The sequence below is a fragment of the Lynx rufus genome, unplaced genomic scaffold (genome assembly GCF_022079265.1).
Source record: "Lynx rufus isolate CCGP_SWC_20201006 ecotype Redwood Valley unplaced genomic scaffold, mLynRuf1.p SCAF_10, whole genome shotgun sequence".
Taxonomy (NCBI): Eukaryota; Metazoa; Chordata; class Mammalia; order Carnivora; family Felidae; genus Lynx; species Lynx rufus.
In genome coordinates this window covers 59488493-59506633 of record NW_025814824.1, presented here as the reverse complement: position 1 = coordinate 59506633, position 18141 = coordinate 59488493, and the positions used below count along the sequence as shown (strand labels likewise).

Below are 18141 nucleotides of genomic sequence, written 5' to 3'. Positions count from 1 at the left end.
TAGCCACTGACAGTCTTGGGAGAGGAACTCGGTTCAATTTGGAAGCTTGTGTGAAGTACCTGGCACGGTGTCCACACTGAGCAGACATGATAATAATAAAAGTAAATATTTATTATAACGTTAATTGAACAGAACTACATGCCAGGCACTGTGCTAAACTCTCGGTGATGTCACCTGCCTGAATCCTCGCAACAACCCCATGAGGTAGCGACAGTTATCATCCCTTACAGAGAAGGAAACCAAAGTCCAGAGAGATAGCTTGCAAGGTGGACTAACTGGTCTTCAGGAATGCTTCTGGCAACTCCGGGTTCAACTCCGTGTTTTCTTCCCTTTATGGGATATCTCCAGGGTCCTGCCCTTGAGAAACATCCTCCCCAAGTCTGTGGGTGTGAACGATGCTCCCACAGGCCCAGAGCCGGGAGGAAACGTATGGCGGGGCCTGCCCCCGTGCTGTGTACTGCTTCAGCCTCACCTGGGTGCTGGGTCTGGGACAGGGCTCTCTGCATGTGGGGCGCCCATGCAGAGGGCACTGAATGAAGAAGAGCAGACATGGAGGGTGCAGCATGACCCTTGACTGGAACTCTGTGGGCTTATCCCAGAAGAAAGGGAGCAGATGTGGCTGGTGTGCCCTGCAGGGGATGGGAGTGTGGGAGGAGAGGAGCCACTTGGAGGCAGAAATGGGAAACACCTGCCCCCCTCAGAACTGTCCAGGGAACTGAGCCCTCATGGGAGTGCCATGCCCCCCTTGCTGGAGATTGCAGGGGGTGTCCTTCGGGGATAAGGCTGAGCTCACTGGCCTCTGGAGCCCCTTGAATGCACCATCTGGTTCTGACAGCACCTGTTGTGGGAAACTTAAGTCTCTTGAGCCATGTTCGTTCATTGCCTAGAGTTCTTCCCCCTGTGAATCGTAAAGCCCCAGTAAAAGCAGTCGACTATTACCCCACTGTGCACCACCCAGTAACCTCTTGGGTAACACTCTGGTGACCACGCACTTTCTTTCTCCCCCACAGCTCAGTTTAACGGCAATGAGAAACGGCAATCATCCCCCTCACCTTCCCGGGACCGGCGGCGCCAGCTTCGAGCTCCTGGAGGGGGCTTCAAGCCCATCAAGCATGGGAGCCCTGAGTTTTGTGGGATCTTGGGAGAAAGAGTGGATCCTGCTGTCCCCCTGGAAAAGCAAATGTAAGTTCTAAGGGAGCAAGGCACAGCCTCAGCTGCAGTTCATACAGTCACTGCTAAGGCTGAGAGAAGATCAAAGCCACCATCAAGTCAGTGGCTGATGAGATTAGGATACATGTCTCCTGATTCTTAGCCCCATGCTTTTTCTCTTCATACTGTATCACCACCTTTACTTTGGACTATTATAAATTGGATTCATTTTCTAGCTACATTGATACTTTTGCCTTACATCTGCTTGGCATTTGTTGGGCAAGGATTTAAGGCTCTAGATTTGGGTTTTCTCAGCCCGTTTCCCCTGAGATTTCCCACCTCGTGACCCAGTCCCATCCCTGCTGCCGCCTTCCCTCCCTATTCTTCCCTAACACTGTCACCCCTCCCCTTGACCATGGTGGTCACCTCCCTTCTCACTGTGTGCATGCCCCTGCTCTGCTCTGAAACCTTCAGTGGCTCCCCATCACCTCCAGGATAGTCTCATCTCCCTAGCCTGCCGCTCAGTCTGTGAATTGCCCCCAGACTGCTTTTTCGGTGTCTCGCCATTCCATATACCTGGACTAAAGTGAGCTTTCCAGGTACTTGATAAATCGGGTCCTGCATCTTGTGCTGATACCTTTAGCTGTATCATCCTCTTAACAAGCAAATGTGCGATAAATGGGGTTATCATCCCCGTCACGTAGCTGGGAAATCAGGACTCCAAGAGGTGCACAGCCTTGGGATGTCACAGCCCACAGTGCAGAGGCAGGATTGGAACTCCAGCCCTGTGCCTTGACCTCACTCTCCCCTCACTCACCTCTCCTCGTACACACTCTTATCCCTCACCCTTCGCACAAGACTGGCACAGAGGAAGCACCATAAGGACAGGAGATGTGCTGACAGCTCGCCGATCCCTCATCAGACTGTCCCACATGTGTGTCACGTACTATATTAATCTCCAGCGGGGGATTCTGGCCTCAGCACAGCCGGCAGTGCATCCCTCACAGGAAATGCTCACTTGGCGAACAGATGCAGGGTTTTCCAAATGACATCATGTGCCATGGGCCCCTTTTTCAGCTATCATCTGATAGATATGCTATCATCTGGGGGGGGGGGGTTGCGCAGCCTCCTCTGTGACCCCCCATGCCTGCTGTACCGAGCACATGGGGGAGCACTCCCAGTGGGCGTCTTTGCTAACTGTCTGTCACAGCCACCCAGATTGGGTGGTAGGTTTTGCTTATTTCTGATCACTGTGTACTTTTTAATTAACAAACAAAACATGATCCAGAGATAGCTGGGTGCTGTTCAGCCTGCATCCTAACCATTTCCACCCAATATCCCTCTCTAGCTCCTGCCCCTGTTGGAACATAAGCTCTGTGAGGGCAGGAACTGATCTGGGTCACCACTGCATCCTCAGTGCCTTGGAACGATGCCTAGCACATAATAGGTGCTCAAAAAACAGTTGTCCAGGAAATGGATGAAGTCCTCAAAGAGCTGTCAGTGCTGTCTCTTTCCCTTCCATCACCTCCCATTCTCTCTCACTCAGCACAGTAGACGACTCCCTCCTTTGAAGATACACTCTGCTCCTGGTTTTTCTCCTGCCTCCCTGGCCACCTCTTCTGTCTCCCCAACTGGCTCCTCACCTCACTCAGCTTGACCTGAGGGTGGGACGGTCTGGGGCTGGGTTTCCAGCTACGTGTTCTCCCTGGGTAGTCTCAGCATCCCACACACCACCTGGAACTCCCAGCTCCTACATCCAGCTGCCATCTTGGCATCTCTACTTGGCTGATGAATGGGCTATCTCAAATTTAGTATGTTTAAAACTGGGCTCCTGATCTTCTCCGGACACTTGCTCCTCCCCCAGCTTCCCCACCTCCATAAATGGCATCACATCTACCTACTTATTCAAGCCACCAATCTGGAGTCTTCTTGGATTCCTTTTTTTTTTTGCCTTACACTAGCATCTAATACATTACTAAGTTCTGCTAGTTCTCCACGCAGAATAACAGGCTGAATCCATCTGTTCCTCTTTGTCTCAGAGCCACCTCCCGTGTGGACCACCGCAGAAGCCCCCTACCTCATCTGCCACTCTACTGCCCCTCTGGCCCCTCTTCAGGGTAACCTGGTTGGTCTTTAGTAAGACCATCCAGAGCAAGTATCATCCTCTTTTTAACACTCATTGCCCTCTGCTGTGCTTAGATGAAATCAGACTTCTTCCATTGCTCACAAGGGAAATTGGGCTCTGCCTCCCTTTCCACTCTCGTCCTGTACCACTCTCCATGCTCACAGTGCTGGGCAGGGCCATTCTTTCTGTTTTATGAACACCCCAAGCACATTCCTACTTTAGGACCTTTGCTGGTTCCTCTGCAGAGAACATGTTTTCTTTGGCTCCTTACATGATTGGCTCCTTCTCACGATACAGATTCTCAGGTCAGATTTCATCTCCTTGGGAGCCTCCCCATTCTGTTCATTCTAACTTAGGCCCTTCCTGTGCCCCAGTCAATGCCTATCACAAACTCAGGATTCCTACATAGCAGTTGTCACTTTCTGATATTGTGTCCTTAATCTATTTGTTGACTCTCTGTCTTCCCTGCATCAGCCCCATGAGATCAAGGATGTAGTCAGTGGTGAGTAAATATTGGATGAGCTAATGGGTAATGCATAGGCTGAATGGCAGTGGTTGAGTCTTCTTAATCCCCAGGATTCGGGCATGACAGGCCAGCCCCACAAAGTCCAACACATCCCCAGACAGCCTCCTGCCTAGATCCTGTTTGCAGTCCAAGCAGAGCCTGCTTGGGCCCAGCAGTTGGCCCTCAGCCCCCCATGGGACCACCCAGGCCCACCCTGTTTCCTGGTGACCAACCTCATGCTGACAGGCTGGCCAGTGGCTGGCCCTGGCCCCCTGAGTGTGTCCTTTGGCCCGTCTCTCCCAAACTGCCTGGGTCTCCTTTGAATCTCGACCCGAGTCCCTGCCTTTCTCTCAGTGTGCAGTAGCTGGGGCAGCAGGGAAGGAGCCAGCAGCTCATCCTGTTTACCCACCAGGGATTACCTTTAACCCAGATCCCGAGCCCCCGGAGGCCCATCTGCTACCAGCTCAGCCCCTGTGCTCAGGGAGGGGCGGAGGGTGGGCGGCACTTCCCTAGAGACTTCTTCTAGGCCTTTCCCTGAGGATGGCTCTGCTTCAGATGGCTGGAACTTGTTTTTCTACTAAAACATGTTTGTCAGCTCACTGGGGGTGTGTGAACACAGGTGAAATTTCCCAGAAAACGACCTTGCCAAATCTGTTAACTCTTAGTTCTAAAGTCCATTCCATCCTTGTCTGGCTGTTTCCCCAAACTACAGTCATGGATCCCTTCCAAAGTGTGGCTTCAGCCCTCATATCTCTGGAAGTGTTTTAATTACAGGAGCCTATATTCCTCTTCATTTCTCTGTACATATAGAAAAGAAGGCAGTCTACACTTCCCCTGCCCTTTCCCCTGCAGAGATCCAGCCCCAGAGCTGACCTGCTATGGGTGGTCACCTCCTGGGCGGTCAGTGACTCACATGCTCACTGGGCAGGGACACTTGTATCTGCTCTTCCTGCCCTTGCTTTCCTGAAGCAGTTGGGTTTTGAGGTTATAATTATGTCATCACCACCACTGCAGCTAACTGTTCAGAACGCTGCTTTGTAAATGGCAGAAAGTGTGCACTGAAAGGCAGTGCCGTGCTTTTCCCTAAGCAGAATGCCTGTAGCAGAATGCTCAGAGGCACTGTTTGCAGGGCACCCCTGGGCCAGGACCAGGAGGCAGCAGCATCCCTGCTTACACCTGGGAATTTGAAATGCGGCCTACGGTGGGCAGCAGCCTGAATAATGATAGTTGGGGGAGTTACCCATGGCCATCTGCAAGTTCAGTCTCTTTCTATGGATGCTGGGAGCTGCCATTTGTTGAAACTCACCCCACCCCAGGCTCTGCATATGCCCTTCTGTGCGTCATCTCATTTAATCCTCACATCCCAAGGCGGGAGTGGAGTGACCCTAACCCAATAGAGAGCCGAAGTGCAGCCAGGTTCCGCCACTTGTCCCTGACTGCCCAGCTGGCAAGTGGCAGAGCGGTCTGTGCCTCTGTGGCCATCCAGCACCTGTGGTTCTCTTCCTGGCCTAACTCGCCGCCCTCCCACCACCCCTGCCCCTTAGAGACTGTAATGTAAGCAGAAATGCATTCTGGGTAGACCCACTGACTACCCCCATCTTGTGATCTTCACTCTTCCTCTGAAATTTCACCTTCAATTCTCCCAATCTTGAAAATCAGTTGTTCGTCTTTTGTCCTACAGCGGGGGGGCCTTAGTCATGTCGTCTGCCATTATACCCCTACCTTCTGATTCTGCTGCTCACCACCTAGTGTCCAGAAGCAGTGATGCTGGGCTTCCCACATGCCCGACCGATGCCAGATTTGCTTGACAGGAGCACTGGTGTGGCTTTCCCACCCAACCGTCTGCTGTCCTGAGTGACAAGCACCACCCACTTGTCCCGCAGATGCCACGGAGAGTCAGCACACGTCCCTCCTGTTAGCACCCTCTGATGGCCTCCGTGTCACTCAGATGGAGAAAGCCAGGGTCCTCTCATTGCACACTGGCCCCCTGAATGGCCCTGCCTGGTGGCCTCGTGGGTTGCACTGCCCACCCCTCCCCTTTGGCTCCCTGCAGCCATGCTGGCCTCCTTGCTGTTTACCAAGCACATCGGGCACTCCTGCCTCGGGCCTTTGCCACCCCTCCCTCTGCCAGAAGCACTCTTTGCCAGTTACCCTCCTTTGTGGCTTCCTCCCTCAACTCCTTCAGGTCCACATTGAAAATGTCACTCTTTCCGGAAGGTTTCCCTGGCTCCTGCTTAAAATAGCAATCCCTACCACACGCTCCAAACCGCACTACCCTGCTTCATTTCCTGCATAGCACCAAATTGTAGTGCAAGCCCTGTGAGGGAGGAGGCTGCAGGCTTGTTCACTGCTCTCTCCCCAGGATCAGGCATGCGGCACTTCCATACTGAATGACTGAATGCACGCGCGCACACACACACACACACACACACACACACACACACACCTGCCTTATAACGAGGAGGCTGGGACATGCCAGCTGCCCCCAGACGGGGCTGAGCCTCCCCAAGGAGGAGTTTGCAAGGGTGTCAGCTCTGAGGGTCCTGTCCTCTTTGGGTTCTGACCCTCTCTCTCCTCTCCAGCTGGTATCACGGAGCCATCAGCAGAGGAGATGCCGAAAACCTTCTGCGGCTCTGCAAAGAGTGTAGCTACCTTGTCCGGAACAGCCAGACCAGCAAGCACGACTATTCCCTCTCCCTGAAGTGAGTATAGCCTCGCTCACCCCTCTCAGCCCTCCTCGGCAGCCTCGAGTGAAGCGCTGCCTGGCCCTTGTGTCTGTGGCAGAAAGACCCACCAGTGTTCCCCAGGAAATGTGCCAGTGTGAGATATTTCAAGCCTTGGTTTTTCAATTTGATCCTGTTCTCCTGGAAGGCAGAGGAGTTCTTAATTTCCTTCGCCCCAGAAGAGGAGGGGCATTTTCCTAGGATTCAATATTAAATACCCAAAGAAAGCTTTCATATCTGCTGTGAACCAGGAACCTAATGAAGCTCCGAGTATACCTCATCCCTCCCTCAAAGCTCACAGGAGTCCTTTGATGAGAAACATATGGTCCCCATCTTGCAGATGAGGAAACTGAGGCTCAGAGAGGGACTTGGAAGGCCCAAAGGGCAGAGCCAGGACTCCAGACCAGCTGTTTGACTCTCCACAGCACCGCACTGCCACTGTGAGAACAGCCCTTTCCCTATGTTCCAGGTTGCTGTTTGGGTGGGTCTGATTTTTATGTGTGTCACAAAGGTTGTGAGGAGTGCTGGGAAGAGCCAGGGAGAATCCTGCTGGTGTTCTCCTCTGTGGCTGCTTTGTAAACTGTTGGGCCTTTCTGACCCATGAAGCATCACTGTTGAGATAGGCAGCCTCAAAACAAGAAAAGGGCTTTTTGCTTGAGTGCTTCATCATTCAGTGCTATTGCTAAAGGGGACCCAACAGATTATCTAAACCCCATTTTACAGATAGGAAAACCGAGGCCTAGAGAGAGGAGGGATTTCCCAAGGAAATATAGAGAGCTAGTGGCAGAATTGGAGTTTAAGAAACCCAGGCCCTTTAGCCAGCACAGACCCCCGGGAACATTGAAGCCTTCTGCCTGGCTTCCTCTCTGCACTGCTCTCCGTTCTTAGAGCCTGTGACAGAGAGAGGGCCTGCTGTGATGTGACTATCAGCTGTGTAGACATTGGCAACAGTGCAGCCAAAGAATGAGAGATTGGCCTGCACTCTGTGCTCAGGACTGAGCCCACCCTGTCTGCTGGGCTCTGCCCTGAGAAGGACCATGACAAGTTGCAGAGCATGGTCAGCAAGCAGAGGCAATGGATATCTGCCTGGGGAAGAAAGGACGTGTGGGCACATGGTGAGAACCACAAATCTCTCAAGGATTATCAGGACAGAAGGAGCAGATGTGGTCAGGGGTCCCCAGATGGGACTTATGGGCAGGCAGATTCCAGCTCAGTGAGAGGAAAAGTTTTCTAACAGTCAGAACTGATCAAGAATTAGATCCATCCAAAACTGCCTCGATAGGTAGTGAGTGTCTCATCACTGGGGGTGTGCAAGTGGGGCTGGATGGCCCTTGTCAGGGAGAACATGGAGAGGATTTCTAACAGCAAAGAAGGCACTCAGGACATACAGCACCTTCATACTTCACTGTCCACCATCAGACCTGTTGGCATAAAGGATCTGTTTGGTTATCTCAGCTGAGAAGATCTCAGTACTAAACTGCAGCAGGGCTGGGAGGCTGGACTGGCAATGAGCACAGTCGGAGATCCCTCAATGGATTGAGGAGCGGGCGGCAGGGGAGCAGGTGCACATCACCAGCCATGCTGACAGGGACCAGGGGGTCCTCATCTGCCCGCTGCTGCATGCAGCCCCGCTCCCTCCCTCACTGTCCAAGGTAACTGAGCAACCCAGGTGCTCTTAAGTGATTCTTCCAGGTCTCCAACCCCACCCCCACCCCGCCTCAAGGTGAACTGTGTTGTTCTGGGTTTCGAGAGGTGAAGGAGGCAGGTGACAGCAGAGATGGGATTCCCACGTTACTGCCCTTCCACGATGACTGAGGCAGCCCACCCACCCCCTGGGCTTCCTCAGTGCAGCACTCAGTACACTGCCAATCTGCGTTCCTCTGTGAATCTCTTCTCTCCTGGAATCTAGGACCTGGCCAGAAGACTGTTCCCAAAACCACTGATTGAGTGCAGCAAGGAAGGGGGTGGTGGAGCACCCCATACCAGTCCCGGCTGACCTTCCATGACCCTCCATGAGCTGGGCAAGGGCTGAGCCTCTGCACTAGGCGGACCGGGCCCCATGGGGACCCCGGCACAGCTCTGCCTGCATGGGAACAGTAGCCTCCCCAGTACCCAGCAGTGTCACAGTTGAGGCACCAACATGGAGCCATATAAGGAATCTCAAGCCAGTTGCAGAAGTAATCATACCAACAATACCTTCAGGATCCATTTCTCAGTCTCCTGTGAAATGTGCCCTGTTATGCAAACAGGCCTAAAATCTACCTCCTGGATGGGTCTCTAGAAGAATATTTCTATCACAGCCCCAAGAGTGCAATTCCTTTTCACCCTGGGTGTGCACCGTTCCCTAAACAGTAGTACCACTCCAGAGGGATGGACAGCACGTTGGTTCTGTTTTCACAGTACAGGCTTATAGTCCTGTGTGCAGGGCTGTATGCAGTGGAGAAAGCAGGGGATAGGCTTCCCCACTCCACGGCCTTATGGCCTGGGCAGCCGTGTCACTTTTTTGAGCTTTCTCTGTGCACAGGGGATGGCAATGCTCTTCGTACAGAGGGAAAACATCTCTAACCCAACCAGTGCAGTGTAAACATTATCTTGTATTATTCCCACCCTGCCCCTGCTTTCCCAGGTTGGCCTCATGGTTTCATTGAAAGCTGTTTTTAAGGGCAGCAGAGAGAACCTATTGTCCAGAGTTCTGGACAGGAGTCCTGACCTACCACTCACTGCTCACTGTGTGACCTTGAGCAAATTCCTTCCTTCTGGGGCTCAGCATCCACATCTTTACATTGGGACTTTGATGGTTGCTAAGGACACCTCTGACATCAAAGGGTCTCTGACTCCCTGGATTTCCCATGTCCATGGGCTCAGCCTTCCTTTGTCTTTGGAGCACTCTGGTCAGATCCCCTGCACCTCTCAAGCCAGGGAGGAAGTGGAAGAGACTGAGAGCTGGGCCCAACAGCCTGTGGCAGAACCCCCGATAAGAACACTCTGCCATCAGGCCTGAGTTTGGGTGACTAGTCTCTGCCCACGGGTGCTGGACGTTTAGTTTTGCATGCTTGTCTAGAGCCATAAGATCCCAAAGGCCAGATGAGCAGTCTCACACGGCCAGATTTCCCTTGAAGAAGCCCAAAATTGAGGAGGCAAGCTGGGCCATCCTGTGGCTGGGCAGGGCAGCCTGCTAAGGGGAGGTGAGCTTGCTTTCCAGCGTGGCCCTAGTTCACGATAACCAGCTCGGGAGCCAGCCAGGGGGTGATACCTGGCATTAATCACCTTAACCACAAATGGAACGACACTGGTACTGAATGTCACGGCTGCTTGGGACAAGTGCCAGCTTTGCCAGCCACCACATGACGTGTGAAGTCTCTCAGATCCCCAAGGCCTGCCTGGTAGGGGCAGGGTACGATCAGCCTTCCCCGTGCATGGTGTTGTCAGGAGCATGGTGTAAATTGACATTGGGATTCCAGCTGTGTTTTTATGTGTGGATCCTTTGTGAGGATGTTCTAGGGTGGAGGAAGGATTTGGGGGAATCCAGCCTCAGATGACAGCCCTCCACCTCTTCCATCCTTCTCTCAGCAGATATTTACCAGAACCCACTGTACCAGGCACTGGGCAGGGCAGCATAGAGAGCTGAAATGAGAACAGCTCAGCTTAGGCCACAGGAACTCACAGCCTGGCCCATCCATCCTGGGCCTTGCTACAGCCAGGTTTGCATGAAGGTCCTTGGGGACCTGGAGTTGGCACAGGAGTGGGCAGTCCCTGACATGGAGGGTTAGGAGAAGCTGCAGGTGCACTTGAGCCTTAAAGAGAGGGTAAGTGGTCCCCAAGCAGGGACAGCTGGGGGGGATCTCAGGTGGCAGGGACAGCCCAGGCAAAGCCCTAGAGATGCAGAAGAGCTGTTGGCAGGCCTTGTGCCTGCCTCACAAAGGAGTTGAGACTTAATATTTAGTGATGGAGCCACTAAAGTGTAGGGCCACTCTCAAGGATCTGCCTTTATTCTTTAACCCCACTTCTTGACCCTGTCTCCCTGCGTATCTGCACGACCTTACATCTTAGAAGGCCTGAGCTTTTGCCCTAGGACAGCCCCACCAGGTGGCGAGGGCAGAGAGCACCATCTTTTTCATTTTAGGGTAAAGGCAGCTGAATGAACTTCCAAAACTGGAATGGAGGCCACGGACTCCCAGCCCAGTCTCTTCCCACCCCTCTCAAGCACTTCTTATACCAGGTCAGAGGTCACCTGGAATGACCTTAGAGGCCTATCTGGTCCTGCCTTTCCTTCATGGGTGGGGAGACCCAGACCCAGAGGGGAATCGTGATTGACCTCAAGGCTACCTAGGTGGCAGCTGACCACACTGACAATAGAGATGGCGACTGCTCTCCACTGTGGGGACTGGCCCAAGCTGCCACCCATCTGCCCCTCCACCAAATGCTCCCTGCACTCATGGTGATCCAAAATGACGCCTGCGCTCCTCACCTCACTGCCGGTAGATCCCCTCCCTGGCAGATACCCCCCACCTGTGGAGCAGCCTTACCGAGACCTTGCCCAGCTGCTTTGGAACACTGCCCTTATCCCCTTCTTCCAGTGGAACTCTCCCTCTTCCCAGTCTCCAACCTGACTTGGGGGCAGCGGGCCCTTAGGCTTCTTCTCAGCTACTAGCAGACACATTGGCCTTTCAGAACACTCACTCCACCCTCAGGGAAGCAAGGGGTTGAACCTTTAGATATTGGCAAGAAAACACCACACTCTAACAACTTCCTGTCTGGAAAGGCAAGCAGTGGGGGAAAGGGATGAAAAGTTGAAAAATCTCATTAAAAAGGTTCTTCAGGCACTTTGGACTATGAATGACTTTTTGCAAGTTCCAGTTTCATGAGTTTTTGCAAAGGAATCTGGACAAGATGAGGGAAATAGGACTTCAAAGACTGGAGGGCTTGCAGCTGGTGGGGGCAGGGAGGCAGGGTGAGTACCGGGGCTCCCCTCTGCATGTGCTGGGCAGGCTCTGCCTGCACTGGGCCCATCCCTGGGAGCAGGCAGAGTGGCATTTCAAGTCCTTGCAGGGATATCGCTACTCCTTTGACAAGGTCCCCACCCTGGCTTTCTTTAGGCAGTGAGAGTCCCAACCCCAGTGGGAGACATGGCCCCAAGGAACCCCCATAAGTAGATCATCAGCTTTCGAATCCCTAGAAGCAAACTGCACGGCACCCTAGTAAAAGTGGCCCAGATTCTGACCTCAGGAGACACTTCTGGGGTCTGGCCTATTTGCATCAGGATGCAACTCAGTCTTAATCATTCAGGAGCCTTCCTCAGCCCCCATTAGCTCTGCCTCACTGAGCATCAGTTATGTACTGGACTCCAGCCCTCCAGGAGTTCGTAGCCAGAGGGGAGAGGATATTTACACCTGTTGACTCATACACTCACAGGACTGCCTGAGGGCCACCCAAGGCAGAAAGTGCTCAGCACTGTGAAAGAGGGAAGGCACCCAAAGAACAGGGTATTTGTAGGATGATCGGGTCATCCTATAGACAGGGCAGAGAGGGCAGCCCACGCAAAGGCAGGTAAGTGCAGACTTGAGTCAGAATGACAAATAACACTTCAGTGGGAGCTGGGGAGAGGTACAGCCCTAGTCGCCAAGCTGAGGAATTTGGGTTCTATTCTCTAAGGTAGGGGGCATCCCTGAAGGTTTTGAGCAAGGTGCAGTCATGTCCTCAGCTTTATTCTAGAACCATTAGTGAACCGGGATGCACCATGAGTATTGTCCAGGAAGGACCCCCGCTTCTGCCTCCCTCCGTCCTCCCAAGCCCTCCTTTCCCCCCACGTACCCACAAACATGCCACTCGAGCTAGCACAGTCCAAGGGGCTAAGAGGCAGGCATCCCAAGGAGAGATCCAGGGCAGCCCTTTCCAAGATGTAGAGGGACAACATGGGCTCTGCAGTCAAAGATATTGAAGACTTTGGAGATTCAAAGAGTTTGAATCCTGTCTCCATCTTTTACTTGCTGTGTGATGCTAGGCAAGTGACTTTTACTTGCCTGATCATTGCTCAGAAAACCGCGTGGCCACTCTTATAAAGCTGTTGCAGGAAGTAACGTGGCTCTGCAGGTTCACCCTATGCATTTGCTTCCAGGTTAAGGGCTCCACAGTTAGGGTGAAATACCTTTCCCCTAGGTTCCAAGGATGGTGGGAAGACTCAGCCCCATCTCCTTCTCCAAGGAGGAGGTAGGACAATTTATCAAGAACATGCCTCTTGCTCTGATTGCTTAAGGACACCTGCCTGGTTCCTGCTTGGAGCCGCACATTTGTGCTGATGGCTGGGCAGCCAGTCTTCACCAACAAATGCTTCCTGGGGCTCCAGTGTGGGGTGGTGGGTGTAGCAGGGCCTGGAGGAGCAGATGGGTTGCATTCCAGGGGAGCTGGGGGCACATTGCTGTTAGAGTTGTTTTTCTTTCTTCTCTCCCTTCATTGATTTATATAGTAAAGGAGAGAGTTTTCAAACAGTAGGCATGTCTGGGTCTGGGCAGGCCGGCTAGTGATTAATCTTCGTTTGTTGCTGCTGACAGCTAGGAGCAAGAAATAATAAAGGTTTGCAGGGTGAGGAGGGGTGGGGAGTGCAGAAAGGCTGCTCACTCTTTGGCCTTCAGTAGGGAGCACAGACTTCACTTCCCTCTACCATCAAAGCACCCCTTGTTGGTCAACATTTGAGGCTCCAGATACTTCAGGGTGGCTGCCTGCTCCCGAGGGTGAGCCCCACCCAGGATGGTCAGGGCCTCCCCAGTTGCTGTTAAGCTCTCCGCACTGTGTCACCTCCAGCCCCAGAATGCCTGGACTTCCTTCATCAGTGGCCCTTTTCCCAGCCCTGCTCCTGAGGGCGAGGCCTAAAGAAAGGCAGGGTTGTGCTCCCAGAGGACTGTCTGTCTCTGATGTGAGGGACCCTCTGACTCCACGCCTTTCTGAGCTGCCAAGTGGGTGTGAGGGCTGCAGGAAGGGCACACGGAAGGGAGTTGAGGGGGGGGCAGACCGTGACAGCAGGGGCTACTGGGGACCTTGAGGCTTAGAAGGAGGAGGGGCTCTGATATGGTCCGAGGAGGACTGAGGCAGCTGTGAGTGGGCAGGGTAAGGAGCTGCCCATGCTGGGGAAAGAGCAGCACAGGAGTAGAAGCTTCCTACTTTCCAGCCCACAGTTACCAATATATCGCATCGTGAACATCTTCTCCGCCCCCAAGGGAGGCAGTTCTGTGCAGCTAAGCCACGGGCCTTTAAACCCAGCTCTGCCTCTTAATAGCAGGGTGGGCTTGGGCAGAAGATGGTCTTAACATCTGTGAGCCTCAGTTTCCTCATCTATAAAATGGGTTTTACAGCTCTATTAATGAAGAGACGTTGTGTGAGGTGTTTAGCATGTGCCCAGCATACAGTAAGTGCCCGTTCAGTAAATGAGTGGTAGTTCACAGTCTTTGTTATAGACTTTGGAGAGCTGCAGGTGGTTGGAAAGAGCTCAGCGTGGTCTAAAGCCTTGTGGATTATCTGGGTCTGGCTTAGAAGTCTCTGTCTATACCCACAGCTGCTCCCCTCTATTAGGGTGGGATTTTAGAGTTTATGCAACTCAAATGCAACTCAAAACCCTGCATTGACTTCGAATTGCACAGAGCTGGAGTCAAATCCAGGCTGCCCTCTTCCTGGTTGTGTGACCTTGGGTAAGTCACTTAGCCTCTGTGATCTCCCAGCTGAAGATGATGAGCACCTCAACAGGCTTTTCCTCATGTTCTCATGGTGAAGCATTTTTGTGGCAAGCCAGAGCAGCTGCTCTGGGACATAGAGTACGCTAAGCAGAAATCTTGGGATTTAGGGAACAGAAGGAGATCTTTTAGATCACCTGGCCCAATGCCCTGTACAGGTGCAGAAACTGGGGCCCAGAGACAGCAAGAAGCTTGCCCACCTCCTGGCTTCCCGGCCAGACCCTGTTTTCTGGCAGCATTTGAGTCGGGCTGAGACAGAGGGCAGGAGGGACAGGGCTGGAGTGGGGGCAGGTCCGTGTCTTTGTTCCCACTATGTGGAGGATTTCACATCCATTCAGGGCTGGTGGAGGAAAAATGAACTTTTAGCTCAATTAGTGTGCACTGTGCTTCCTCCTTCTAAAAGGTTTAAAGGAAATGCCACAATTAGCTGCTACTGTAGGCAAAAGAGGCTCCTCAAACGCTCTTCACAGGAGGCCAAATAGCAGTGAACTTTAGAATGTGCAGACGCCTCACAGGATGAAGGGACATGCCATCAAGAGCTAGCATGAGGAATAATAGATGTTTCCCTGTACTCAGAATTACTGAGAAAATATGCCCTGCCAGTGGTAAAACATTTCCATGGATGCTATCCTCACCACTAAAACAGGCACCTCTCCTACATTCCATATATGGTGCTTTGGTGATTCTGGCTTGGGCCCAGGAGACCCGGGTTCAAATCCTGGCCCCACCTCTGTCTAGCAGTGGGGTTGTATACCAGTCAGAAGCCCGTTCTTTTCTTGAGGGGCACCATGATTTGGGGGCATTCCCTGTTGCAGTTGACATTTTCAGCGCTGTGGGGCCTTGGTTTGGGTTGCAGAAATGGCTACAGTGAGGTGGTGTGTGACAGGGCACCTGGCGTGGTTGCTGATACTTACAAATACTGGGTTTTCCTGCCCTGGTAGTTAGTGTATGGGGAAAAGGGCAGGAAAGATTACCTTTATCTTAACACATGCAGAAGCTGGGGCTCATTCTGTCCTGCAAATGAGTGAAGAGCTGGGCTTAAATGCAGCCCAGTGCCCTCTTTCTTCCCTCTGGAGCCTCTCTGAGCAAAAACACCCCCAACACTTCCCCTCCAGCCAGGCCCAAGAAGCCCAGGGAGGGCCCAGGCAGCTGTCTGGGTAGTGTAGCCCCAGGACCACTGGGTAGTGTAGCCAGATTTTCTGAGCAGGACCTGGGCCACAAGCCCTTTGCCAGGCATTGCCTGGCATCTTCCCTGAGGTGACATGTAGAAGGCCAGAGACCCTAAAGCTCCTTCCCTCAGCTTGTGGGAGCCTGAAAACATTGGGATTTTTCTGGCTCTGAGGTGACAGTGTCAGGATACAGACCCAACTATAGAGTCCACTTTTCTTCTCTGGGTCCAGCTCTCAAGCAGCAGAAGCTGGGAGCATCTAGGGATCTGGTGGCAGAGAGGGAGGTTGAGGCCAGCTCAAAAGGGACAGTGGTGACCTCCATAGCTGGTGAGACAGGCTTTCAGAAGCCGCCCAACCATGGATGTGTCTGGAAGGTGGATCAGGAGTGCAGGCTGGCTGCTGGGGAGGCAGAAGTAAAAGGGAGTACATGGAACTGATGAGGGCGAGAAGGGTGGAGGAGCCAGGACCTCATCCGGATTCCTGAATGACTGGTGAGCTATGGCATCACCAGCTGGAATGGACCTAGAATGGTCAGATGGACCTGGGATGGTCAGTTTTGTAAAGACTCAGGAAAACACACTCTCCCTAACTCAACTGCCCTCTTTCCACTGGTGCCCCAAACCCGGAGGTGACAGGCACCTGCACTCACACTGCCAGCCCATTCTCCAGAGCACCCACTGGCCTGGCAGGGCCAACCGTGCCCATTGACAGGCTGGGGTTTCCCTCTCCGACCTGCTGCGTCTCCCCTCCCAGCCAAGCATTCAGGTTTTGCTCCCCTGAGAGCTTCCCAGTCCCCTCCAGCATCTGAGCCACCCCGATTACATTTCCAGCTGGTTTTTAATTATCTCCTATCTGCCTGCATAAATCTGCCTGTGTGGCACGCCCACCAGGGGAGGCGTTCCAACTGCCCATGCGTCGCCAGGAAACCTCTCATGCCCCGGGACAGCTTCTCTTCGGAGGCCCTGGCTGGTGTCTCCAAATGAGAAAAAACATTTCCAATCACATTTCTAACATCTTGTTAATAGGACTTATTTAATAATATTTTTGCAAAAGCCATCTGGGAATGGCTTGGTTGGGGACTTGGGGAGGGCGTATGGGTGCCGCAGGGACGGTCATGGTGACAGATACAGACTTTGGATCTGCCATCAGGGAAGGGGCAGGAACATGGAGAAGGATGCAGCCCTCGGCCAGAGGACCAGGGCCTGACTCCCACTGCTTCCACCTGTGTGAGGATCACCCAGCAGGTAGCTTCATCAGGTCTCTAAGCCTCTTAGCCCGGAGGCTCAGGAACACAGTGAAAGGAAGGAAAGCCCTTTGTAAACTTTGAGAGGCTGTGCTAGTGCAGGTGGCATTATTTGCTTGCCCCAGGAAAGTATCATGGTCTTCCTCTGCTTCTAGCTAGGCAAATAACGCAAAGGTCCCCAGAGGAAATATGTTGAGCCCCCAGAAGCATTTGGCAGGGCTTGAAGCAAACAGCTTCATACACTAAAACCCTAAGATGCAGGATTGCTATTCCCCAGACCTTCAGGCCCTTAAAATCAGAAATAGGGTCTTGAATCGTCCCAGTCAAGACCCTGGCTTTGGGATGGGAGAAGCAGGCACAGGAAGGGGAAAAGACCTTCCCAAGGTCCTGGGCAAGTTGGTGACAGAGCCCCAATGTTATTACCCTTCTGAGCCCCACAGCACTATATTTTCTTCTCCCATTTTCCACATAAACCCTCTTGGTATTTGAGGCAGATTTATAAAATCAGATGTCAGATTTTATAGCTGTCATCTTTGCTCCCACAGTTCAAATGCTATAACTATAAAAATAATGTTTTGCCACGTATGAGTGTGTGTGTGCATGTGTGGTGTCACACTTGCACACATGCACACCCTTCCACTTTGCTGGGTGAGGCGCCCCTGCTTCCTGGTTCTTGGTACCTCACACCTGCTTTTTCCTGGGCAGGTCCCCTAGTGAGCAACCACTGTCTTCTTTCCAGCCAGGGGTGATTTCTGCCATTTTTAATGCCTTTTTTTTTTTTTTTTTTTTTTTTTTTTTTTAAGATTACTTCACCCGAGAGGAATATCAGAAACAATTGCCTTGGCAAAGCTGGCTTATTAGAAATGCTTTAATTAGAACTTTTTTTTTTTTTTTTTTTTTTTGCTATTTTCCTTTTGAACATCCACATGCTGCTCATGGTCCCAGCCAGCGTGGGAACCAGCCTGCCACATTCTCAGCAGACCTTCAAGGCAGGGCCGACAAACAAGTCAACAGTGTGGCTATCACTGCTGTGTTCCTACCAGGCCTCTAACTGGGCAGGGAGACAAAGACATATCAGACTGTAAGCTGGTAGTCCTGGCAAGGGGACAAGCAGGTAGGTGAGTGCTGTGATATAGGGAGGTATGGCAGAAAATAAGCGAGGGGGGGAGCAAGTTAAGTGAAGGCTTCCTGGAGGAGCTGGCATTTGAGCAGGGCTGAGGAAGATGACAGTTTATCGAGAATAGCAAGGTAGAAGGAGAGTTAGGTTTGGGATTGGAGGAGAGGTCTCTGCAGGATCCATTCTTCCTCTAGTCCCAACTAGTTTTTTTCAGTTGTCCCTACCACAGAACCTCCCCCCTTGGCCCAGGTGACCAATAATATTATGGACAGAGACATGCCTTAAAAACTCTGAAGTCCTAGTCAGCCCTCTCCAGCTCTTCATAACATCCCCATTTCTCCCACAAGGAAAGGGGTTCAGCAAGACTTGGGCCTTACCTGTGGCCATGA

At 52.5% G+C, this 18141-nt stretch overlaps 1 protein-coding gene across 1 annotated transcript in view; it reads left to right on the top strand.

Moving 5' to 3' along the window:
* The window catches only part of SHB (SH2 domain containing adaptor protein B), a 135078-nt gene that overhangs the window by 103372 nt on the left and 13565 nt on the right, over positions 1–18141 (top strand). The window contains exons 4-5 of the mRNA XM_047098953.1: positions 1011–1182; positions 6362–6481. Of these exons, the coding sequence (XP_046954909.1) occupies positions 1011–1182; positions 6362–6481 (292 nt within the window). The remainder of the gene's footprint in view (positions 1–1010; positions 1183–6361; positions 6482–18141) is intronic.